General features: G+C 42.3%; 5 protein-coding genes across 5 annotated transcripts; 3 read left to right on the top strand and 2 right to left on the bottom strand.

Moving 5' to 3' along the window:
* The first annotated feature begins 48 nt into the window (after positions 1-48).
* On the top strand, positions 49-2,973 carry LOC103983654 (L10-interacting MYB domain-containing protein). The gene is made up of 3 exons (XM_009400909.3): positions 49-178; positions 1,769-2,114; positions 2,191-2,973. Exons 1-3 carry the CDS (start codon positions 171-173, stop codon positions 2,788-2,790), a joined length of 954 nt encoding a protein of 317 aa, XP_009399184.2. The 5' UTR covers positions 49-170; the 3' UTR covers positions 2,791-2,973.
* A 6,169-nt stretch (positions 2,974-9,142) lies between these two features.
* LOC103983760 (WAT1-related protein At1g68170-like) lies at positions 9,143-11,013 on the top strand. Its single transcript, XM_065181294.1, has 7 exons — positions 9,143-9,401; positions 9,564-9,622; positions 9,707-9,823; positions 9,902-10,163; positions 10,229-10,387; positions 10,481-10,632; positions 10,705-11,013. The coding sequence occupies exons 1-7, from the start codon at positions 9,225-9,227 to the stop codon at positions 10,886-10,888; spliced, it is 1,110 nt and encodes a 369-aa protein (XP_065037366.1). The 5' UTR covers positions 9,143-9,224; the 3' UTR covers positions 10,889-11,013.
* A 50-nt stretch (positions 11,014-11,063) lies between these two features.
* On the bottom strand, positions 11,064-11,641 carry LOC135672856 (histone H3.2). Its single transcript, XM_065181295.1, has one exon. The coding sequence runs from the start codon at positions 11,581-11,583 to the stop codon at positions 11,173-11,175; it is 411 nt and encodes a 136-aa protein (XP_065037367.1). The 5' UTR covers positions 11,584-11,641; the 3' UTR covers positions 11,064-11,172.
* A 4,734-nt stretch (positions 11,642-16,375) lies between these two features.
* Positions 16,376-19,283, top strand: LOC135672855 (serine/threonine-protein kinase ATG1t-like). The gene is made up of 8 exons (XM_065181293.1): positions 16,376-16,661; positions 17,593-17,710; positions 17,816-17,829; positions 17,956-18,020; positions 18,133-18,226; positions 18,294-18,374; positions 18,461-18,572; positions 18,664-19,283. Exons 1-8 carry the CDS (start codon positions 16,428-16,430, stop codon positions 18,711-18,713), a joined length of 768 nt encoding a protein of 255 aa, XP_065037365.1. The 5' UTR covers positions 16,376-16,427; the 3' UTR covers positions 18,714-19,283.
* Positions 19,284-22,147: 2,864 nt separating this feature from the next.
* Positions 22,148-23,595, bottom strand: LOC135672854 (U-box domain-containing protein 27-like). Its single transcript, XM_065181292.1, has one exon. It carries the CDS (start codon positions 23,572-23,574, stop codon positions 22,303-22,305), a length of 1,272 nt encoding a protein of 423 aa, XP_065037364.1. The 5' UTR covers positions 23,575-23,595; the 3' UTR covers positions 22,148-22,302.
* Positions 23,596-25,071: the final 1,476 nt, after the last annotated feature.

The following is a 25,071-nucleotide window of genomic DNA, read 5'->3' as shown; positions in this document are numbered from 1 at the left end:
ATTCTGATGTCGCGTACGTCTCCGCCGTCCGAGAAAGTAGAGGACAAGGGAAAAGGGAAAAAAGAAAAGGCTAAGGATTTATTGATGCCACTCGTCGACAGAGCAACTCGACGCGGCTGCTGGAGGCGGAAGCATTTGGGGATCGGCCTCATCTTCGCCGACCGCGGGCAATGTCGAGGTCCGAATTCATTCCCCTCTTTGCAGTACTCTTTGTAATCAAAAGATTAGAACGGGACGATGTTGTTCTGGATGCAATGTGCAGTGAATAGCACACGATATTTCTGGCTAATCCAGAACAAAAAAAGTTTTTTTAGCTTAATTTCTATGCTCTATGTTTTAGGGATAAGGTCACAGATTGCAGTCTTTATTTGATTGAATTTTCAGAGATTTTTAGGACAGGCCTTTCGCTTTTATCGACAACGAAAAGTGTATTATAGGAACCCTCTCGGGTCTCTCGTTTACTTGATGCACCGGTAATCAATCGCGAGCCAATGCAAGTACAGATCTTCCCCCTTTTTCGATGGTGCTTTTGCTCTCGTTTGGGGTGTATAGAGCTTCAAGTGTAGCGTATGCATTGTTACTGTTGCATTTACATATGGTGAAGTCTAAATCATCATGCTCTGAACCACGGAACTGTTATGTTTGGAATGAGGAGCTTCCACGAATTACAATCACCAAATTGGATCCGAGTTGCAGTTCCATCTTCGGGCCTCCCAAACTAATAACGGAGATAAAGTTGAATGTAGCATTCCCTGTGCCTTCTCATCCTGGATTCATTAGTTTCATATATAAGCTATCTTTAAAATGAACTAGGATTGACTTCTTTAGTGTCAGTTTCAAATGGATGATTGGGCTTGTCATAGTTTGTGCAATGTCGGGGGCACTGATTTATTTTCCATATTATTTTTGAGGTTGAGGATATAGAATTCATGAAATGTACAAAACACGAATTGCCACTTGGATAAGGCGTCATGCAAAATAATTTTCATATTGCCACATGTCGCCTCCTTGCTGGTGCATGAAAAACAATTTTCAAGGTATTCTTAGACCTTGCCCCGGTTACAATTAAGTGCTAGTTCTAGAGAGGGAAAGTACTCAAGAAAACTATTCCTATCACGACCGGGATGCATTTTTCCAAGTGTTGATTTTGTACCGTATGCCTTCTCTTTTACGTTGAGGCTTATGTTGAATATTCTATTGGATTGCTTTCCTCAATTAGTTAGGATCTCACTGTTGATTGTTCAGATAAACAACTAAAGTGGAAGTGTGTGCCACACTACATGCTATGATTATGAATTACTGGCATGGTACAGAAATGCGAAACCAATCAGCACAGGCATGACATCAGATAAGTCCGGGTCTCAGTTTTCTTATTCCAATCATTTTGCTCTGCATTATCTCCTATATATTTGTAAACTGGATTAGATCTTCTTCCTTGAAGGTTCCACCCTCTGCCCAATAAATGACCCTAGAAGTTTTACTTGTGCTTGGTTTTACTGTTGAACATTGTGATCATGTCTTCTGGCCTGTTGGTGCTGGTTGTGTTGGCTTGTATCCATATATCCTGCTCAGATTATATTAAGCGAAGAACACATACACATATGTGTAGACTGACTATTTCGTTAACTCACATTATTTTGCAATATCCATTTGTGTGATTTTGGCATAAAAATTATGTGTTGCCTCTGTTTGTTAACTCAGCAACTATGACATCGCAATTTGGTTTTTTTTTTTTATTCTTTTATTTGCTTGATAAAATGGAGAACAGAGGCACTTCAAAATTGAAAAGAAAGGAGGTTGCAACATCAAATCAAGCTCGGGTATACTGGACAAGGGAGCATGACAGAGTTCTTATTGACCTAATGTTGGAGCAGACTCTTTCTGGTGCTAGAGCAGGAGCAAGCTTCACCAGGGAAGCATGGTTTGACATGGTGGATAGGTTCAATGAACTCACAAGGCTGCAATATGATGTCGACCACTTGAAAAACCGATTTAGGTTCTATAAGCGGGAATTTCGTATAGTTAATGGAATCAAGAATCATCCAGGTTTTAGTTGGGATCATAAATTACAAATCGTGATCACGGATGATGATGAATGGAGTCAGTACGTTGCGGTATGATATAAATCTCGGGTTGTTTCAGAAAAGTTTTGATTGATAATCATTCTTTATATGTATCTTTTATTTGCAGAAAAACCCGGAAGCAAAGTTGTACAGGACAAGACAAACACCCTTCTTTAATGAACTAGAGGTTATTTGTGGATCATCGATTTCAAAAGGCAATGATGCATCCTCCTCTAGGATACCAGATACAGCGGATAAAGATGCAAATGCTAATTTAATTGAAGGTGATGGGACGTTTAACTCATTTGTTGAGACTCCAGAAATATCTAATTACCCTGTTGCTACTTCTGACATACACGCGAGGTTACCACAAGACACCCAGGAAGCAGAAAATATCAATGCTCCTCAAGCTTCAACTTTCAGTACTTTGAGGGGAAGTAGTAGAAAGTCCCGACGTCAAGCAGATGGTGCTCTACTAGCTCTAAGAGAATTTGCGGAAGCTTCTCGGAGACAAGCTTCGATGAGGGAAGAAGCTCAGGACAAAAAGTTAAATCTCCTCGATGATTGTCTAGAAGAGCTTAATCTCATGAAGGATATTGACAATGAGCTGTATGTGAAGGCCTTGTTCATATTCAAGGAGGAATATAATCAACATATATTCTTGAAGACCACGGGTATTCGGAGATTAATGTGGTTGAGGGTGGTTACTAAGGATATTAATCTTTAATGAACCTCTCTATCTTTGTATCAGTGATCTACATGTTACCAACTAAGTATTTTTTTGGCATGCACATGTTCTTAATGTGTAAGACCATTAACTTTGTGCTGGCAAATTGGCAGTTCATGATGCTAATTGCCTATTACTTGTAGTACCTGGACGACTCTTCATATTGATTTTTCTGTTGTATTATTTATTTGCAAACTAGTGATGCAAAATACAAAAAAAAGAAAAGAAGTAGAGTTGGAAAACAAATGAAAACATGTGGAATCAAGAGGAAGGGAGAAGGTATCATCTTCATTGTGGAGCTAATTGTTAGCTTTTGAAGAGAGGCAACAGTATCCAATATCATTTTTGTTCTGTGCCTTGCTGTCAGTCTAAGAATTTGTAAGCTCAAGTCAGCAGTCATGTAGATATGATTGGTCTTTTTCATCATCCATTGTTTCCTCAGTGAACAAAATATTCACTTGGAGTTGAAGGCAGGTTCTTGCTTGCTATGATGTCCATTTCTCTGACTTCTCAACTTATGAATCCAATCTTGTTCTCTCTTTTAGCTTTCATTAATCCATCAGGAGTGGTTTTGAATCTTCTTGTTAACACCTGCACAAAGTGGAATGACATGAGGCCTGAGAAATACCATCAGTAGCCAACTACATCCCCTCGGATGCCTTGTATAGTGTCCAGGAACTCTGGGTTAGAGCATGCTCCAAACTATCAGCAACAGACACCAAAAATCTCTCCTTCATGCATACGAGTTGGAGACCACACCATTAATTAGCTCCCCAATTACTTCCTTCTTTTACATTGTTTTGTCATCCTCCTACTACATCAACAAGAAAGGAAAAGAAAACGAGAAAAAGACACACTCACTCCTCCTGCCTTGTCACTCCCTTCTTCTCATCTCCATTACAACCCATTCTGATGGGTTTGGTCACCTCATATATTGCCACCAGCGACCGGAACCGCTGCCGCTTTCTGGGCCTGTTCTCTTCGCTGTGCTCCCCTTCCATGGACGCCTCCGCTTCACCTGTTCCTCTCTTCTTGTTCTTCTGAGAGCGCTCCACTCCTTCGCTGTCGTCGTCTTCCTCTCCGCTGCTGAGCTGCAACAACTGCTGTGCTGCCTCCATTTCGGGCTGTGTCAGTCCCCTGACTATTCCTATCTGCATCAGTGAATGCATCTGCCTGCGTGTGAGGGTCGAGGAGGAGAGAGTGAGCCTCTTGGCGGAGAGGTGGGAAGGGAATGGTTTCGGCGTGTAAATACAGGCGGGAGAGAGAGGGAAGTTAGAGTGTGATAGCGAGGAAGGAGGCGAGAAGACTCGTTTACTTATCGGGCAATGGTATCGTGGTGGACTGAATCAGCGCGGAAATATTGAAGGGGTAACTCGTGTGCCCTGAATGCATGGGGACTGTGTGGACACGGGAGATCACATCACCCTGGAAGTTTTTCATGGGTGGTTCGGTCAATAGAACTTCTTCATTAATTCTTTGACTAAGTCAAAATATTACACGCTTTCTTTGTCGAATCACCTGTCCCACCTCCCAACAGCACACAGCTTATTGCAGACGACCCTTATATATATATATATATAGAAAAAGTAAAAAAAGGCTGGAAACAAATATTTAGATAATTAGAGAACGGAAATGTACGTGAATTAATGTTGTGCTCTAATAAGACGGGTAAACACAACATGTATAGAAGAGGCATGTTGTTGGGAACAATTTTTAGTCGTCGTCTCGGGCCGACGTGGCTTGGTTCGGGTTCGGATGATGGGAGATCTTTCTGGGACGGCCCTTGAGACCACTAAGGTGATCGATTGTGATGGTCCGATCAAGACGGGGTCACTGCTTCCTCCGGGAGGGAACTCCTCACTTGGACGTTTAGTGGGAGGCCTCCGTCTTCGCACCTGCACACAGGTCGGGTCGAGGGAGCTCGGCCCGACCCCTATGACGATCCAGTTAGTGAATAGTCGCAAGGGGTTTTTTATTTGTTGTCTCCCCTCCCTCATTTCCTCGGAGCGCGAGGGTTTTTATAGTGAGGGTTACCGTTGTTTGATGCGCATGCCCGCAGGGAGCAGATTTGTACGTCTGGTAGCGTCTGACACCGATGTTGGCGTGGCGTAAGGGATCGAGTCTGAGCAAGGTGTTAATGTACCTTGGTCGACGTTCCGGTCCGCATTGATTAGGTGCTGACAGGTCAATAGAGACGTGAGGTGTCATCTGGGATAGCTGATGTCACATAGTCTTATCGCCATTATTTCCCTCACCAAGGCCTTTGACTGGAACTTTTCTGCATCGATGATGTGCGAAACATAACGATAGCAAATGAATCCCAGTATAGAGTGGAAGGAACTAAGTCAAATTTGTGACCATGGGAATGGACGTACCATGATATATCCTGTGCAGCATCAGAACTGCCGAGTCTTCCGGGTCAACTTAAACAATGCATTCAATTTTCAAGTCAACATGGCACACTCGACCTGCAATAGCTGCCAAAAAGAGGAAGATAAAAGAGAACAAGTTTGATAGTTCATTAGACTAGCTTGTAAACAAGGTCAAAAGTTCATACATGATGACTTTATCCTGCCCGAAAGATTTACGAGATGATTTCATTTATTAAACTAATACATATTTATATATATTTGAAAGAAATATTTTTTTAATTATATATTTAAATTATACACATATATTGTTATAATTAATCTTTAAATTATAGATTGATTAAGAATTAGAATATATAAGTAATGTAAAATTATCATCTTATATTTGTCTCTATCATGATCTTCTATCATGCCTCTACAAAATTCAGTTTTCGTCAAGATTGTTAAGCTTGGATCGATGCAATTGCAATATCATAGAGCTGAGAGACTTTGTGAAGAAGTCAACTAGTTAATCAAAAGTATGAACGTGAGAAACACATAGTTAACATTTGACAATTTGATCTCTAACAAAGTGAAAATAAATGACAATATGTTTTATGCGAGAGTGGAACATCGAGTTAGAGCATATATAGGTGGCATCGAAATTATCATAATATCTTATAGGAGTAGATTGGTAGATGATGCCAAGTTCGTATAACAAATTATGATCCAATTAAGTTCTATAGCGATGGTTGTGATAGCTTGGTATTTTGCTTCAATGGTGGATCTTATAATTGTATTCTATTTTTTGAAACTCCAATTGATCATATTGGCTCTGATGAAGATGATATAAATTGATGTAGATGTTCTATTATTAGTATTGTTTGCCCAATCAACATCGTCAAAGACGTAGAGATGAAGTGATAAGTATTTACAAAGAAGTCTATAAATAATTTTTCATAGTTTACAGATATAGTTTGAATATTAAGGGTGAATAAAGTCACAAGTTAATACACAAAGACATCATCAATTAAAATCTCTTGGAAAAAAATATTCTTAATATTTAGTTGGTACACATACTAACTTTAAGTGATTAAACTCAGAGGGAGTTAAATTTCCATTAGTTTAACAATTGGACTAAAGGGCTATGTGAAATTAATACCTAATTGTTAGTGAAACTTTTTAGCCACTAAACATGCTTAGTATTCGACAATGAATCTATATGGGTTTCATTTGATTGGAAAGATTCACTTATATTCGATAAAATTTTGTATGATATGAGATGGTACAAGGATCTATGTAATATTATGAAGCAGGATATCGTATTTCTCACACATAACTTTGTGTTAATATAATTTCTTTTTAGCTTAAGTAATGATCGTGGGTTTAGTATAGTCAAGTGGAGAGCATGTTGTAGCGTGGAGATTATAATTTGACATGGTTTAAAAATATTATTTTTGAAGTATGTTGTCATATTATGTTTAGATTCGATGGTATTATTGAGTTGTATTGATAGTATAAAAATTAGTGAAAAGTTAATGATTCATAACTGATTAAGTTAATGTACTTCGATGTCACTTGGTCAAGGAGATGACAAAGTTATCGTTTGTTATGCGAAGGGCATTATTTGGTGAGATGTTGTTTAGCTAGAGTAACAAAGGAGTACATATTTAAAGAAGAACTATCAATTAATGTTATAGTGTCTCGAGTACATATTGATGTTATATTTAAAGGAGTACATATTTAAAATATACTCTTATGAATCCAGTAATGAAAATTTATTATAGTGACTGACGTTATTAAAAGATAAGATTATAGAAAGAAAAGATATACTCAATAAAAATAGCATGATATTATGCAAAATATTATGTAAAACATAAAGACGTATCTAATCAAGATACAAAGTTTGAATCTTGGTGCTAACTTATGTAAAACATAAAGACGTAACCAAGAATAATATAAATAATAAAATATTTTGAATTTTTAAATATTTAATATTTAGTGAAATGATCTTTTAAATGGTAACTAGTGTTATAGGATTTGAGTAAACATACAGTTAATAAGATAAATCATAGTTTAAAAGACTATTGACTAAAAGGTTAGTGGCATAGAGACATGACATAAGAGAATGAGACTAACTTCAACTATACGTTGATAGAGCCAATCAATTGATATGTGTGTGATGATGAATTAGGATATCATATAATGCATAATGAGAGATAAATTATTTGAGATTGGTATTCATCTTCTTTATTAAAGTAAACTGTTATAGATTGCAAGAAGTTTTCTATCATTTTTTTAAGATAAATAAAGATTATAATAACTTAATATTTATATTAGTATTTAAGAGGATAGAATTATATATATATTTAATAAAGTAATTTATAAAAATAATATAAAATTTAAAAAGATGACAAAGGTATGATAGAAGGAAGGTGAAAGAATGTAATACCATGTTCCTATACTTCTTTTGCATCATTATAAAAAAAAAAAAAAAAAAAAACGTAAAATCTAAAAAGAGAATTGAGGTGAAAGAATTTAATACCTTGTTCCCATACTTCTCTTGCATCATAGTTGCATCACTCCCCCTATCTATTCACCACCCGAATGTTATGATTGCATCATAGCCCGATGGACTGACTACTCAACAATGAGCTGTAGTGGCTAAATGTCAATTTGTCAAAGACTATCTTGCTCTGAAAAGATTGTGGTTCATTCGTTCAATTTGTCGATGTCTTGCTGCTTTACAGCAATGGTTGTCGTACCAAAGACTGAACATTCAAGAATACAAAACATATATATATATATATATATATATAAATAATAATGCACCTCGTTTTAGTAAAGAGAAATAGATTGAATGTTTATTTCTTTTGGATCGAGTGCCCAATTGGCGCATGTTTTCATCATTAGAAGCTTCACTCTGCCCCCCTTCATTAAAGCAGCAGCAGCAGTTGGTGCAATCGTCAACGTAAGAGGCGATACTTCCCTTTCCCTTGTGTTGTTAAACCTTTATGCTCTCTCTCTCTCTCTCTCTCTCTCTCTCTCTCTCTCTCTCTCTCTCTCTCTCTCTCGTGATGCTCGTCTTAATCCATTAACACCATGGCATGTTTTTCCAAAGAAGCATGCTGGCCTTTGCGGAAAAGGCAAAGACTGAGCTGAAGATAGAGGTCAAAATCCATGTTGGACTTGTTTTGTGTTGTGGTGCAGACAACCCATGATGGACTTTGTGATCCACAGTCACTGTGTGATGTCTCCACCGTGGGTTGGGCACTATGGTTTTCTTTTTTTCTTTTGGGATAATTTTTCATGTGTTTTTTTTAATGTCATAATTTCTTTTATGCTTTACCCCAAAACAATCGAAGAACAATTATGATTATGGATAAGATTATTCTAATCCATACAAGTTGATTTCAATCTATGCACAACATCATATTGGAAATGGGAATTGCCGACTTATTTCGTAATTAACATTAATTGTCGCTTTTATGGCGGGTAAAACGTCATTGACGACGTCATCTTTTGTAAAGCCAACGTGGCTGATTTGGGTGGACAGGCGGAATTATTAGCACGGCGTACCTGTTCGCCTAGTCACCCATGACGTGGGACCTACATCGTTTGTCCAATAACAATGCGTCAGACGTCGCTGTTGGGCGTGTCGCATGCCAGGCACCGAGATCCCCGTGACGTGCCGGTGCCACGCGGCGTCACAGCAGGTCCTTCCTGGCCTGACACGTGTCGTGAGGACCCCATGAAAGGAACCTGTGATGAACTCTCCTCTCATTGTCGCGCACGCTCTCCCTCCCATTTCGCCACCCGAGACGAAGCTTCCTCTCTCTCTCTCTCTCTGTCTCTCTCTCTTCCCGTCCATGTGTGTCCTTCGGCCATCGACGCCACCGTCCCCTTCAAACCGAACCATGCATACGACTTGCTCTCCTCTTCCCCTTCCTCTATAAATATCGATCCTCCTTCCCACCTTCGTTCTCACAAGTGCACGCATCAGAAACAGCCGCGAAGACAGCAGATCCTCTTACTTGTTTTCTTGTTGCGGAGCAACCGCCACCGTAGAGAGTAATAGGAGGCGTGATGGAGGGAGTGAAGCCGGTGGCGAGGATGGTGCTGGTTCAAGTAGTGTTCGCCGGTGTAAATATCTTCTACAAGCTCGCCTTGAACGATGGCATGGACAGCAGGATTCTGGTGGCGTATCGGTACCTCTTCGCGGCCGCCTTCTTATGCCCGCTCGCCTTCTTCATGGAAAGGCAAGTGCTGATGGTTCGAGTTGATAGAGATCTCGTTTTGTGATTTATGGTGTTTTCTGTATGTCCTCTCTTCTGCTTTTCGTGAAAAGCTCTCGTTTTCACAAAATTTGAAAAGCTTGAGACGAACATTACTTGATGATCTCAAGAATGTTGCAATTGCAGGAAGACGCGACCAAAGATGACATGGAGGGTGTTGATGCTATCGTTCTTCAGCGGGCTTTTAGGGTACTTGCCAAACTCTATTGCTCTCTCTTTCTTTCCCGCAACTTCTTTTACATCGATATTAATTAATGAGCAAATTCTTGGCAGGGGTACGATATCGCAAAATCTGTATCTATCATGTGTTCGTATTACATCTGCAACCTTTGCTTCAGCAATGACTAATCTCATACCGGCAATCACATTTGTTCTGGCAGTCCTATTCAGGTCCCTCATCCTCTTACACTAGGAAGCTCACAATTCTACACATCTCTGCTTGCTTTTACCGAATGCTTGTGTTTACAGATTGGAGAGTTTAGCTGTTCTTACTGCGTCTGGGCAAGCCAAAGCTTTAGGAACACTTACAGGCGTTGGTGGCGCCATGCTCCTCACCTTTTACAAGGGAGCAACCATTAATCTCTGGTCCACACATATCGATCTTCTCAGGTCTCATAACGATGAAGGAGGAGCTCAACCACAACCTCAACAGGCCTCGGGCAACCATGTCATGGGCTCGTTGTTTGCGGTCATAAGCTGCTTATCCTACGCGATGTGGCTGATCATTCAGGTGAGGTGACAAAAGATATGAGTTGCGGTTTGTTTAGATGTATGATCGAAAGCTTGCTGTCGCAGACAAGGATGAGCAAACAATACCCTTGTCATTACACGGGCACAGCGTTGTTGTGCTTCATGGCAGCAGCGCAATCTGTAGTTTATGCCCTCTGTGGAGATAGAAGTATGAGCAGCTGGAGAATGCGGTTGGATGTGAGGCTTCTTACAACAATCTACTCCGTAATTTCCTCTCGTGACTCCTCTTGTTTATTTGATATCGTAAGCTATACATATATATATGTAAGGTTGATGGTGATGGTGATGATGGTGCAGGGGGTGGCGGCATCAGGGATAATCCTCATAGTATTGAGTTGGTGCATCAAGAAAAGAGGTCCTCTGTTTGCGTCCATATTTAACCCTTTGATGCTTATCATTGTGGCTATCCTGAGCACGTTTCTCCTGAATGAACAGTTGCACCTCGGAAGGTAATTCACATAAATTTACATCTAGAAAAATCTGCAATATATAAACCTATAATATTCTTGATGTTGTTGCAGCGTGATTGGATCAGCATTAATCGTGGCGGGGCTTTACGCCGTGCTTTGGGGTAAAAGCAGAGAGGCAGCCAAAGTGGAGGAGTCGCCACCGGAGCTCACAGACGTCTTCGTCGTTGATGCCAGCAACGCCACTGGGTACCAAGAGAAGAAACCATCCGCCCAAATAGGAAATGTACAGACTTAGAGCCAAAGAGTCTCTTTTTTTCTTTTTTCTTTTATTTTTGTAAGTCCTCAAAAATTAGACACATCATTGTTATACTGAATACTATTATGGGAGGAACTCCCAAAAAAATATTAATCGAGTTATTGGACTGTTGAGATCATTAAACATGAGGTTAATTGAAATATCTCGAGGAATGTTATATAATAAAAGACCGACCCATTAATTACCATTGATAACTTTCCAAAGATACACCAAACACACCAAGACAGGTTCGAGGACTCCAAACACAAATGATCGGACGATGATCATGCCCTCTCACCGCGGATCCGACGGGCGAGCTGGATGTCCTTGGGCATGATGGTGACCCTCTTGGCGTGGATGGCGCAGAGGTTGGTGTCCTCGAAGAGACCGACGAGGTAGGCCTCGGCCGCCTCCTGGAGGGCCGCGACGGCGGAGCTCTGGAAGCGGAGATCGGTCTTGAAGTCCTGCGCGATCTCGCGGACAAGGCGTTGAAAGGGCAACTTCCGGATGAGCAGCTCCGTGCTCTTCTGGTACTTGCGGATCTCCCTCAACGCCACCGTCCCGGGGCGGAAACGGTGGGGCTTTTTTACGCCGCCGGTTGCGGGGGCGGACTTCCTCGCCGCCTTCGTCGCCAGTTGCTTCCGCGGCGCCTTGCCGCCGGTGGACTTCCGTGCCGTCTGCTTCGTCCTGGCCATCTCGCAGGGCAGAGAGAAAGGATTACGAATCAGTGGGAGGGGAAACAGATCGGAGATTGAGATTGGTGTGGCAGAGAAGCGGGGTGAGATTTAAATAGAAAGGGAGGGAGAGGCGGGATTCGGAATTAGCGTAGTTTTCCGGGCGTGCCGCGCGAATTAGAGCGTCGGATCGGTGAGAATGAGCGGTGAGGATGCACTGAGGTGGGAGCACGCGGATCGGGATCCGTGGCTCATCTTGCAGACTCTTCTCGCGTTACCACGTGGTCACTCGCCTTCTCTCGCGGCCCCTCGACTTGCCATCACGTGGCTCCTTGATGCCTTCTCCAAGTACCTTGCTCTCACGTGCGCTCATACCTGGTTAACGTGACGTCACCGAATTGACTCAGTTGACTCGGAGTACGCACTCATGCCGACCCATTGACAGGCCCAATTGTAGCAAAGCCCATATGAAGAAACTACAAGGAGACCTACCTAAAATCTATACGCCACATCTATATATTTTATCTGCTAAAAAAAATGTTAGAAAATGATTTTACAAAAGATTCAAAATTATTTCTCCAACTTACAGTAACCAAAATCTGATTTGCATAATTGGTCTCGTATGTCATATTATGCATAATACTATTATATTAATTCGATGGAAATAATCTGTGAAGCTATTATATAGTAAATTTAGTGTTCTCTTGGCTCTATGAGACTAAATTATTTAAAGATTTTATAATCTGCTCAACTTAAAGAGCTCATCATAGACCAATGTAGGACAGTATCAAATGACAAACATGATACCAAACTCAAGATGACTTTGTTATTTGTCATATTCAATACTAATGAGTCAAGTTCTTGATAATATATTGATTAGTCATTATAAATTAACTTAGATGGAAGGTGATAACCGATGAAAATAATAGAAGATAAAAATAATTATTGAAGAAGTTTTATCGAAGAAGAGAAGAAGCTTTATTGATGAAATGAAAATGTTAGGAGAAAGGATTTCCCTAATCTTAAGAGCAGATCGTTGCTACTGTTGCAATTGCTGTTGCTACGAGGGCACATGTGTTGGCTGGCCGAAGACAAGAGCGACATTGGTCGGTCGAAGACAAGAGCGAAGCTTTATTAAAGAAATTAAAATACTTCAATACATTATGTTCCCTCTCATATTTATACAAATTAGGAGAAATAATTTTTTTCAATAGAAGATTTTTCTTAAAGATTTCCTCGTATACTTATAGAAATCTTATCTTCTATCAATTATTCAAAATACTAAGTTCTTCGTAATATATTGATTAATCCTTAAAAATGAAAGAGCTACGGCGATGACGTATTTTATCTGTCGGATTTAATGCTGGAATCAATCATGTCTGTCGTGGTCAATGCTCAACTTTGTTTCTCTCCCTCTCTCTCTCTCTCTCTCTCTCTCTGTGGTAAAATGATGCATTTGACCGCTTGAGGCCGTGAAAGATAACATGGAACGATAGACAAGTGATTGGAGGTTCGTGGGTGCAGACGACATTAATTGAGAACATACGACAAGATGGTATCCTCATTGACGAGGTAGGGCCCGCACTCTTGTACCGATGCTTTGCATCACATAATATATCTTATTCCTTGAACGGGTCTTCTCATTATTTCTCTTTGCCACCTTATGATCATTGGATTCGATTTAAGTTTCTCGAGATACATAAGATCTACGTATGAGAAGTGATGAATTATGCTTGTGATTACCTTTTCTGCAACATGTCGGAATGGAATCCCATGTTGATAGATAGAGCTATGAGTGAGACATCAGAAACATCAACTATTTTCTTTTTATATATATACATACATATATACATATTTATCCAGAATTAATTATTTTGAAGGAAAAAAAAAAACATAAAAATTGAAATGTTTCTAACATTCTTATAGTCGTAATGTGATTCTTTAAATGGATTGATACAATTAGAATGCTAAATAACTTCAAATGATAGTTAGTCAACCAAAATCAACTTAAAAGATACATGTGTTAAACTTAAGTTTAGTGAGATAAATTTCAAATTTCATAAAAAATTTATATGTATATATATTATGATCCAGAAGCATCTCTTGCACACAAAGATCTTTCAAGGATTTACGTTACCCCACCCACCCTTTGTTTTGGTGTTACCAACCCTCGCACAAACGCTGAGAAAGAGGACAATACTAACGACAGGGATAGGGATCAATTAAACCAGTGTCAGTGGACTTGTGATGACAGCACACACTAAAGCCAAAAGCAAAATAGCAAAGGTAATAATTGGCCAATTCTTTGTACGTACAAAAATATAATCTAATCTTCTAACATTATTCTTATTTTTAATACTAAGCCAATAGTTTTCTCCTCTTAATCAAACATAAACTATCAATCTAACTAATCAGATTTAAAAGAATGTATTATGTATAATTATATGCAGGTTGGCTAGATGAGTCTAAAACAAATCAAATAGATATAAATAAGATAATATTTTTTTAAGTTCAAATTGTCATTCTTAGCTTGTAAATAGGCGTGTAGATCATAAGAACATAGTTCCCAAATAATCAAGTTTAGAATCGGTGTTTAAAGTCATTAAACATTTTCAAAAAGTAAAACTCTTTTCATTGAACCATATAAATCCATGTGATTCAGTAAAAATATCTCTTGGATTTTGCGAGTGAGGGAGATGAGTAATGTCTCGTTCGATCCCCTGTGCGGTGCCACAAAACACTGGATGTCTGCATGGTTTTCTGCGTCAATCACGTACGCACCCAGGGCTTGCAGTCTCATCAATGCGTTGACGCGAAGAGTACGTGGATGCTATTTGTTTCATGTTTCGTAGGCTTTCTTTATCTTTTTGGTGGTGTAGTGCGCTACAAATGAGTACGGAGTTGGGACCAACGAGACAGTCGATCATGTTGCATGATCATCTTAAGTCACCATCCATCACCGTTGCAGCTCATCCCGTTCTACACTCTTCTCACCCAAGTTGGGATCTTTATTCGCAAGATGAGGACAAGACCAGCTCAAAATACCAAAGGCTTTTCTCAAAAGAAGTACTCAACGAGGAAGTCTAGAGCACACTTTTATTTCGATCTTACATTCCTACTTACGACTCAGCAATGCATACACTCGAAACATAAGCTTAAAACACGAACAAGTAGGCGCTTGGGTTGCACAGTAGCTTGCATGTTCCACTTCTTACGAGAGCAAACCCTACGACGATGATGGTTGGTGGTGATCGTCCTTCGTGCTCCCTGCAAAACAAGAAGTGGAAGTGTTAGCTGTTGTCTTCGTTCATAATCAACATGCAGTAAGCTCACTAACCCTTTCCGGCCACCGGCTCTAGTGGTAACGAGGAGGAGGAGGAGGTGAAGCGTAGACATGGGATGGAGGGAGTGGTGGCTTGTGGTGAGACGGAGGTGGTGTTTTCTTTTTGTAGGTAGGAGGTGGTGGCGAGTTGTGAACTGGAGGAGATGAAGGAGGTGATTTGTGATGATATGGAGGAGGAGGACGTGGTGGTGGAAGCAATGGTGGCTTGTAGTGGTGGGTAGGTGGAGGTAGTGGCGGGTTGTAAACTGGAGGAGATGAAGGTGGTGGCGACGTGTAAACCGGAGGATATGAAGGTGGTGATTTGTGATGATATGGAGGAGGAGGAGGTGGAAGCAATGGAGGCCCGTGGTGGTGGGTAGGTGGAGGTGGTGGCGGCTTGTAAACTGGAGGAGATGAAGGTGGTGGCGACTTGTAAACCGGAGGAGATGAAGGTGGTGATTTGTGATGATATGGAGGAGGAGGAGGTGGCGGCGGCTTGTAAACTGGAGGAGATGAAGGTGGTGGCGACGTGTAAACCGGAGGAAATGAAGGTGGTGATTTGTGATGATATGGAGGAGGAGGAGGAGGTGGAAGCAATGGAGGCCCGTGGTGGTGGGTAGGTGGAGGTGGTGGTGGTGATATAAGGTGGTAAGGAGGTGGAAGCAATGGAGGCTTGTGGTGGTGGGTACGTGGTGGTGGTGATTTATAGTAGTAAGGAGGCGAAGGAGGTGGTGGTGGTGAGTTGTGTGGATAAGGGTGGTGATGATGGTGCTCCTTTGGAGGATGGTCATGGTGGAATGCTTGTGCTTGAAGTGGCAAACTTAGAGAGATGAGCACAATGGCAAGTGAGAAGAAGAGGCAGGCCATGAACGCCTTCCTCTCTCCCAATGCACCCATCGTTGATCTACGGACCCTCTCAGGAACTCTTATTAGCTTACACCTCACACCACTCCCTCGCTCCTTTTTATAGCCAACTTTGGTGCCCAAAGCTGCTGGCATTGGCTCACCCAATTCACCCTTCTTTTTCATCTTAGTCGGGCAGTACTCCAAGAAAAGAGAAGTGGCACTGCATGCATGATTGAGTAGCCTTTCCTGTGATAAAAGTAGGGAGGTAGTGTTCTCACTCTTCTCCCCCTCGGCTCGGCTATTGCAATAGAACATCCTTGTCTCGATGAATGTTGATTAGGAGACATGAGTGTGTAGTTATTCTCTCTTTTATTCTTTTTGCTTTTTCAAAATGTCGATTTAATATTCCATGGAAAAGCTTATGGAGCAATACTAATTTCCTTTTTCTTTTTTTTAGGGGGTTAAAATAGTGGAGTTGGTAGAAATTAATTATACGATTGTTCTGAAGGGATCCGATTAGGCTGATTACGTCATAAATATAGAATATGACGATTTCAAGGATTACGATGGGCCTCCACCACATCTTAATTGGGTCTCTTCCTATTGTTCGGCCCGCTATATATCCTTCCCCCGCTTGCACAGCAGTATACCGGTGACGGGTATCTGCGATCGCATTGCAGACGAGACGGGAAGAAGGATGATGGCGGCGGGACTGACGAATACTGCCATCGCCGGCGATTTCGAGGTGAGGGAGAGGCTCGCGTCGGTTTTGTGGCGGGCGGTGCACCGGAAAAGCGGCCGAGAGGTGGTGGTGAAGCAGGTGAACCTCTCGGGGCTCAGCCGGCAACTGAGGGACTGCCTCGACTGTGAGCTCAACTTCCTGGCCAGCGTCAGGCACCCCAATATCATCCGCCTACTCGATGTGATCCAGGTCCCCAATACCATCCACTCGCTCTTTCTCCGCATAACACGTCAAAATAGGGTTCTGAAGCTTCTAAAGGGATTTTTAGGGTAACTAATTGGGGATTCCATGCTTAAGTTGTGATTTTAGTGGAGAAATCCAAGGAAGTCAAAGATTTGCATGCAATTGTTGAAGACGCCATCAGGCTTCTTATCAGAAGAAGCAAATAATTCTTTGCTGAAATCTCTTGTGAGAGAGAGGCATGAATGCATAAATAAGCGAACACCAACTAATCCTTCTATTTGGTACTCAGTCTGTAGCTGACAAGGGTAATTCTGTGGCTTCGTAGTGGATGAATCTTCAAAGTTTCTGTGTCTTTCTTTAAAATATGGATATCCGTGCTTTTGTATATATCACATTTTAGGACTAGATCATCATGCCAGCTATGCTACTAAAAAGGTTTCTCTAAAGGTAGGTGCTTAGAGATCCAAGAAATGATTCGGAGGTGATGGTCATCACCATCCATCTTCATGAAATTAGCCTCAACCATCTGTATCTGTTCAAACAGTCCTATTAAACAAACAAAATAATTCCTTGCATGATCTACTCGCTTTTTAGCTTCCACTCTCGTGTCTCTATGAAAGTCTTGATTTGGTACTCTGCTTCACAAACCATTAATTGGTGTGCTCAAAATTCAGATAGAAACTATTTCCGGAATGCTACCTATTTTACTGGATAGTGTTGTGGAAATGTAAAAGAACTCCCAACACCCCCCAGAACATCATCCTTTTTGTTTTTCGTCGAAGTAGTGTATTTGAATCAAGTAGGCTCTGCATATCGTGACATGAGCTCATTAGTCAAGTTCTTTGTTGTTCTTGTTTACAAGAAATAATAGTAAAATTCGTCCATTTTTCCTACTTTTTAAAAGCTTTGGATGTTTAATTTATTACTACCATTTCAGGATGATGGATGCATATTCCTTATCTTCGAATTCTGCCCAGGTGGAAATTTAGCCACTTTCATTCAACACACTGGCCATCTCAACGAAGATACAGTCAGAAAATTCATGAGACAGCTAGGTATCTCATTTTATGAGTAGACTAACAGAACCAATCTGGAAAGATCTATTTCTTTTGTATGTGTCAGGGCTATGATATGAGGGCCATATTATCTCCTCATTGCAGGAGCTGGTATGGAGGTGATGCACGTTCACCATATTATTCATAGGGATTTGAAACCTGAGGTGCCGAAGCACATTAGGACATGTTCATCTGGTAACCACTTTTTCTGATTTGCTACTCACGGTAAAATTTATGATGAACAGAATATACTGCTCTCTGCTCCCAGCTGCGATGCAGTGCTAAAGATAGCTGATTTTGGCTTTGCAAGGTACCATCGTTGGATCAAATGCTAGTCCAAATAAGTATACGAACTATTATTTGCAATGTATTATTCCACAAACTACAATAACCTTTATTCAATCTCTGAAACTTCTGGACAGAGTTGTTCATCCTGGTCAGCACATTGACATGGTTTGCGGAACATCTTTCTACATGGCTCCGGAAGTAATGCAGTTCCAGAAGTATGATGATAAGGTAAAAGGTATCATAATTTATATTCGCTACTGAATTGATAAGAAAATTAAATATCTTTGTTGTGCAGGTAGATATGTGGAGTCTTGGCGCAATTCTTTTTGAGCTTCTGAATGGGCATCCACCATATTGTGGCCGAAACAATGTTCAGGTATCTCATTTATTAATAATAATTATATTCTCTCAATTACAGTTGACATGATGTCTTCTTACTTTGGTATATGATCTCTCTTCCAGCTTCTACAGAATATAAGGAAGAGTTCTTCGCTGCCATTTTCGCAGTCCATTCTCTCTAGCTTTCATGCTGACTCCCTTGACCTATGCACTAGGCTCTTGTGTGAAGATCCAGGTGTGTCACTTTAGCCTCAGTTTTTCATATCGTTCATATAAACTATTTAAGCCTTTTTTTCCTAACATTCCTTATATTTATATTTTTTCAGTAAAACGCATGTCCTTTGATGAGTTTTATCACCACAGATTCTTGAGATGATGGGGAAGTTTGCAAACCTCACTTGATAACATGTTTCTGACTTGTAAAATAATGTTGTAGAGCCAACAGGTCATTCTGTCTTTTGGGCTATTATGTCATTCCAGTTAATGGTTTGGATCTTTCACTATCTTTTAGATCACTCAGACAAGAATTTGATACCAGCAGCAATCCTGAAGACATTGGTCACTGCACGTCTTGCTACAGGTTGCTGCTGTATAGCCTGTGACTGGTTTTGCCGCAGATTGCCTCACCAATTTCATCCCCAAATGCTGTTATCCACAGTGAAGAGTTTCTACTGATGCTACTGGCTCCTACTGTGCAATCGATGGAGTGAAAGGATGAACTGAGCATGCGGAGAGTTCGTTCTTTGTTGAATGTCTTATACAAGATAGGGTGAAACATGAATTCTATCCTCGCCAAAAGATGAGTTGCCTTCAGTAGTTGCTTTTATCCTCTGGTATAACTGGAATGCTATGGGTAACACTTAACTGTTACACAGGCCCCAAGGCCTGAACGCATTGTTCTTCACTAGCTGTTTTTGAAGTTTAAATCATTGTAATTTAGCTCTTAGTCGAAAAGTCTCTTTCTACTTAATTCTTTCTCCTTCCAATGGTTACACACAACTGTTTAACAACCTGCATCACTGATGTTATCGGAAATCCGCAAGTTTTAGGGCATCAAGCCATGTTCTTATACCAGAGGAGTGAATGCAAAGGCAACTTCCTTTGTGGTTGCATGGAAAGCCCGACTCTATCAATGCATGGAAAGCCTGACTCTATCAATCCGAGAAAAGGCTGCATGCACCACCTCCATTCAGGTCAGAGTTCTCTTAACCCTAACAGGAACCGAGTTCTTTTAAGACACTATGTCAGCTGCTAGAAACATCTATTTGTATTGGCATTTGCAATACTGTAAGAATTAGTGTATGTCCATGCAGTGCATTCTGATCACTAAAGTAAACTTAGTTGAGATCTTGCAGGTCAAATTAGCCTAACAAAGACTGCTGAGACATCCCTGTGGTTTGCACAGTGTTGCAGCACATATCAGCAATTACATTCTAAAATTAAGTGAAGCTCATAATCCATCCCTACATTAATAACATACATGAGTGTTTTTTTTCCCACTATATTTTATATATATTGCTCGTCTCTAATGTCATTAGACTCTCTGGTGGTTTCTTGAATTGCATCATTATGATTTAACTAAAGACATTACCCAACAAGGAACTAAATAGTGAGAAGAAAGATCATGTATAGTCAGGACATTTGAGTCCACTGTTGAAGAAGCCAAAGTTTCTCCCTGGGCATGAGGGAGTCCATCTCTGATGCCTTGTTTGACCTCCTTTTTCTTTTCCTTGGATGGATTGCAGGGCATCTTCTTTGCTTTGCCGGATGGAGATGAATCTCGATGAGGCTGCACCTCAGAACTACATTTAAAGATGGAGCACCTTGCTGGGATCTCTGCAAGACTTTTGCTTTTGCTTTCTCTGCAGCATTCTTTGTATGTTTTTCCTTTCTTGAAGCCTTTGCATCTGCGGTCATGAGCTAAGGTTTTGCATGGATTCTTTGGGGATGAGATGGAGATATGGTGGTGGCCTCTGCGTCAATGATTGGAGTCAAAGCATGGGCCATGGCAAAAGTAGCTGAAACAAGTGCAGTGAAATCTGGAATTCCCATATAACATTTGTCTAGAATAAACACAGATGGAGAATGAATGAAAGGAATGCCGGCAGGCAGAAACTTCCGAGTCCAACATCTCAACTTTCTTAAAAGTTTGGTGGAATGGAACTCAATCTGGGAAATCTAAAAGAACAAAGAGAAAGAGAGGGGAGAAAGAAAAAGCAGAGGGTGATGAGCAAAGAAAGGGCACAACAAGCATAACTTTCGACTCCATCAGGGCCCCCAAGAGATACTTGATCGTAAATTCCATGAGATACCATCTTGACTTCCTTTAGAAGTTTTGGTGGAGCAGAGCTTCTCCAAATCTTTTTCTTTTCTTTGTTCTAATGTAAAATAAACACATAAATAAAAAAAGGAGGAAAAGGTGAGAAAACAACTTGATGCATCATCATTCTTGAATATGATGTTATTTGATCTTGATCGAGGATAGTAATTATGATAAGACTCGGTTGACGTCAGATGACACCTCACGTCTCAATCGACGCGATAACACTTGGTAAAACGGATCAGAACGTCGATTGAAATGCATTAACGCCTGCTCAGGCTCGGTTCTTCACGCCACGCCAACACCAGTGTCAGACGTTATCAGCCTGCCCCCTGCAAGTGGGCACATCAGGAAATAGTAAGCTTCCTTATAAATACCCGCGCATTCTGAACGGGAGAGAGGGAGAAAAACATACACACAAAAAAGACTTCTTCATCTGAAACCCCCTTCACACCATCTGACTTGATCGTTGGAGGGGTCGGGTCGAGCTTCCCGACTCGACCTTTGTGCAGGTGCGAAGCCGAAGGTCCTCGTGGGACGCGTAGACGAGGAGCTCTTGCCCGGAGGAAGCGACCACCCCATCCCGATCGGACCACCGCACCCGACCACCTCGGCGGGCTCGAGGAACGTCCCAGGGAGATCCCCGTCGTCCGGACCCGAACCGAGCCGCGTCGACCCCGAGGCCACGACTCAAGGTTGTTACCCACAACACATTGATTTCCCACATCCTTTCCTATATAAAAATAAATTTTATTATATATTATTATATATTATTTTTATTTTTTGAAAAATATATATTCATCTTTTTTTCTCTCATCTCTTTCCCAATTAACAAACTATGATATCTAATGAATGATCAAAATTTATTATTAAAAAAATAATATTTCAATGCACACTTGTTAATATTCTCTTCGCAGACTGCTCATCGTTAACGAATCTATCACATCTTCATTGTATAAAACCTTAATCCTTCCCTTTTAGGAATCATTTTATGATTTAATGGTTGCAAATCCCGTGTAAGATCCTGACTTGCACTCGGTGGGTGAGGGGAAAACCCTTTATACATTAGTTTAAAGAAAGGAGAGGGGCAGCCATATTGACGTCCGATCCTAATCCTTGGAAACCCTTTCTTCCACAGTCGACTCTCTTCCGTCATCATCACGTAGTATAGGATTCTTTCTTCTTCCTCTCTGCCACTACGACCTATCGGCGGCAAGCAAGCAAGCAAGTCGTAGGCGGCGCAGCCTGCACTCGGTCGGCCAGCCTTTTCAGCGATTTCGGCCGCTCTGTTCCCTCCACCCACGAGAGTTAATCGAGAGATTATTCTTAGGATCACAAATGTCGCAGTAGAATACGATAAATCATACCAACAATTCAACTTTAAGATTCACGCGGGCATCCCATTGACAACGCTTCTTGTAATTTCCAAAATAAGATAGATGTATGCCCCTCCTCCATCTTTTAGATACGTGTCAGCTCGATCAATCCGATTAGATTAAATCATATGATTTGATAAGCCTAAATCACTTTGCATTTACAATTAACAAATATAAAGTATATATATATTTTTTGTTTCCATGTGCTAATAATAATAATTATAATCCCCACATGTTAATGAGGGATTCCAAGTGTTAATTAAAGAGGTTTAGTAAGGCATGATGTGGGTCGTCTTGGTGTCGTAGCCCACGCTGCAGCTCTCGGCGTCCACCTTGAAGACCCGGAGCAGCTCCCTGGCCATCCTCGCCGCAGCCGGCGAGCACCCGCCCTGCATCACCACCAGTATCTTCGCCGCGCCGCCTCTCGCCACCGCCACCGCCTCCCTCGCCCGCCGGTCCTCCGCCGCTACGCACGCCGCCCACAGCACCGCCACCGCCGCTTCCCTCCCCTCCCGCCCCACCTTCAGCACCCTCTCCATCACCGCCCCCACGCACGCCTCTGCGGCCTCGCATACCGCCGCCCTCCCCTCCGTGCTTCTCGCCGCGGCCTCCATCGCTTTCAGCGCCCGCTCTGCCGTCGTGGCGGGCAGCTCCGCGGCCGTCAGCGCCCTCGCGAGCGCGGGCACCGCCCCGGCCCGAGCCATTCCCGCCCGCGCGTGCCTCCCCTTGGCCGCTGCGAGCAGGCACCGCAGCCCCGCGTCTGCGGCCGCCGGGTCCATCGTGTCCGGCGGGTCGATCAAGCGGACGAGTTCCGGGAAAAGATCCGCCTTCTCCACGATCAAGATCCTCCTCTCGCTGTCACAAGAAGGAGACGACAGGATCGACTCGAGAACCGTAGCCGCGTCGATTCGGTATTCTTCCGCCCCGTCGCGGCTCTTGAGGACTTTGAGGAGGGCGGAGACGGACCCATCGAGGTCCGCGAAGATCGCCGCGATCGCGAGTTCTCTGCGGCTCTCCATTCCCAGGACCAGAGCGAGGACCCTGACGGCCGCTCGCAGGGCTTCTAATCCGGCGTTATCATCGACGACACGGGAGACGAGGGCGGGGGCGAAGTGCACCGAGGAGGCAAGGCGGTCCTTTTCGGAGTCGTCGGTGGCGGGGGAGGAGAAGAAGGCGGAGAGACGGTGGAGGAGAGGGAGGGGGTCGGAAGAAGAGGATCGGAGGTCAAGGAGGAGGTCGTCGGGGGAGGAGGACGGGGGAGGCGGGGGAAGGAGGTGAGGGGAGGACCAGAGGTGGATGAGGCGGCGGAGGGTGAGGTTGGGGACGAGGTGGACGGGGGAGGGGAGGGGAAGGCGGGTGGCGGGGCAGGTCCGGTGGCCGGAGTCGAGCCACCGCTGGATCGAGTCCCGGTCGTAGGTGACGCCGGTGCACAGACTGACGGGCGACCTCATCACCTCCAGCGATATCGGGCACCGGAAGAAGCTCGGCAATTTCACCTCCAGCCCATCCACTCTCCCTCCCTTCTCTCTCCTCCTCCCCATCTCTCTCTCCTTCCTCTTCTTCCTCCTTCCTCCTTCCCGTGTCGTCTTTATATCGAAGGGAGATGGCGTCACTGGTCAGCGGTCAAAAGACAAGCAGTCCATTAGAAAACAACGTAGAGACATGGGGATGGAGGACCCACCATTTTTGGGCATCATCCATGTTTCCTTTGGCCTTTAGGGTCGTAGTAATGCAAAGGTGGGAATGGGACGTGGGTGGAGTGCATGAAAGCTGACTGCAGCTGAACTTGTGGGGAACGCTGCATGGCCGAAGTCCAAAACCGGTGTACGTATCGGAAGGTCGTCTACGGATACGTGGATGACATGATTGATCCAGTGAGATGAGATCGTGAAGAATGAGATAGAGAGAGAATAGAAAAAGGCCAAGTCTTCAAATCCAAGTATTATAAGACAAACACCACCGATGGGGACGGTGGAGTTGTCTCGGAAGTGTCGGTGTGGGACTCTCATATAAATTATTTTTTTAATTCACCCTATTATAAATATTTACACATCAGATATTATTGTGTATTGGGCTCACTTTAAAATATTTTCCTATAATTTTATGAAGATTCCATCTATGTTTTTCTCGTTTGTTCTAATATTTTCTTTCTAGCCATTTAGATTCATGATATTTAATTAAATATTATGAAAGAAAAAAAAATCTCATTGAAAAACTAACTGATTGATTGATTGAGGGCTGCCACTTTGGAACCAAAAAAGCTCATGCTATCTCACCGTGTCGGTAATTACACAAGATCATCGAAATACCACTAAACCTATCAGCTTTTGCTCGATGATACCACTAAACCTCTTAGCCTCCCCTCAATTGTACCACCAGTCTCTAACATCCATCGACCTTGGCCATGATTTTGGAAGGGGTCAAATACTTAATTATATGGTGTTAGGATCGGAGCGGCACTAAGAGGGGGGGGTGAATTAGTGCAGCGGATTAAAACTACGATTTTAATCAAATCTTTCGGACGTTAAGAACGAAACTTGAGAAATTTAACTTGAAGGCGTATTCTTGAAAATGCGCAGCAAGAGTAATAAGGAATTAAAGCAGTAAGAAGATTTGCAGTAATGTAAATGACAGTAATAAAAAGCAAACCAGAGATTACGCCGATTTTTAGAGTGGTTCGGTCAAATGACCTACTCCACTTGCGAGGCCCCTCTTCGATGAGGCTCCCACCTTCCACTAGCAAGTCTCTTGAAAATGGAAGGGTAAACACCCCTCTTACAACCTTTTACAAGCAGCTCAACCTCTTACAAATTTCCAATAAAAAAGAAGGAGGAGAACTCTCTAGCAAATTGAAAACAAGGCTTGCTAAGACTTTCTAAGACTTTTCTCTCAATCAAAATGCTTCTCAAAAGTTGTAACCTCAGCTGAGATTTGAGGGGTATTTATAGGCCTCAAGAGGATTCAAATTTTGGGCTCCAAAATTTGAATTCTCTTAGGGTTCCCGGTGCTGGCGGTTCCACCGCCCAGCCAGGCGGTGC

Source organism: Musa acuminata, chromosome BXJ1-5 (assembly GCF_036884655.1).
Source record: "Musa acuminata AAA Group cultivar baxijiao chromosome BXJ1-5, Cavendish_Baxijiao_AAA, whole genome shotgun sequence".
NCBI classification, from domain to species: domain Eukaryota; kingdom Viridiplantae; phylum Streptophyta; class Magnoliopsida; order Zingiberales; family Musaceae; genus Musa; species Musa acuminata.
Note: the sequence above shows the minus strand (reverse complement) of the source record. Positions and strands in the feature narration are given on the sequence as shown.

What these genes read in the sequence shown, in the direction of transcription:
- LOC103983654 (XM_009400909.3), top strand. An exon ending in AATGGAGTCAGTACGTTGCG is followed by an intron (nt 2,115 to 2,190) that starts GTATGATATAAA and finishes TTTTATTTGCAG; the next exon opens with AAAAACCCGGAAGCAAAGTT.
- LOC103983760 (XM_065181294.1), top strand. Translation starts at nt 9,225, where the DNA reads ATGGAGGGAGTGAAGCCGGTGGCGAGGATGGTGCTGGTTCAAGTAGTG. An exon ending in CCTTCTTCATGGAAAGGCAA is followed by an intron (nt 9,402 to 9,563) that starts GTGCTGATGGTT and finishes AATTGCAGGAAG; the next exon opens with ACGCGACCAAAGATGACATG. An exon ending in GTTCTGGCAGTCCTATTCAG is followed by an intron (nt 9,824 to 9,901) that starts GTCCCTCATCCT and finishes TTGTGTTTACAG; the next exon opens with ATTGGAGAGTTTAGCTGTTC.
- LOC135672856 (XM_065181295.1), bottom strand. Translation starts at nt 11,583, where the DNA reads ATGGCCAGGACGAAGCAGACGGCACGGAAGTCCACCGGCGGCAAGGCG.
- LOC135672855 (XM_065181293.1), top strand. Translation starts at nt 16,428, where the DNA reads ATGATGGCGGCGGGACTGACGAATACTGCCATCGCCGGCGATTTCGAG. An exon ending in GCTGATTTTGGCTTTGCAAG is followed by an intron (nt 18,021 to 18,132) that starts GTACCATCGTTG and finishes ACTTCTGGACAG; the next exon opens with AGTTGTTCATCCTGGTCAGC. An exon ending in GTGGCCGAAACAATGTTCAG is followed by an intron (nt 18,375 to 18,460) that starts GTATCTCATTTA and finishes TCTCTCTTCCAG; the next exon opens with CTTCTACAGAATATAAGGAA.
- LOC135672854 (XM_065181292.1), bottom strand. Translation starts at nt 23,574, where the DNA reads ATGGGGAGGAGGAGAGAGAAGGGAGGGAGAGTGGATGGGCTGGAGGTG.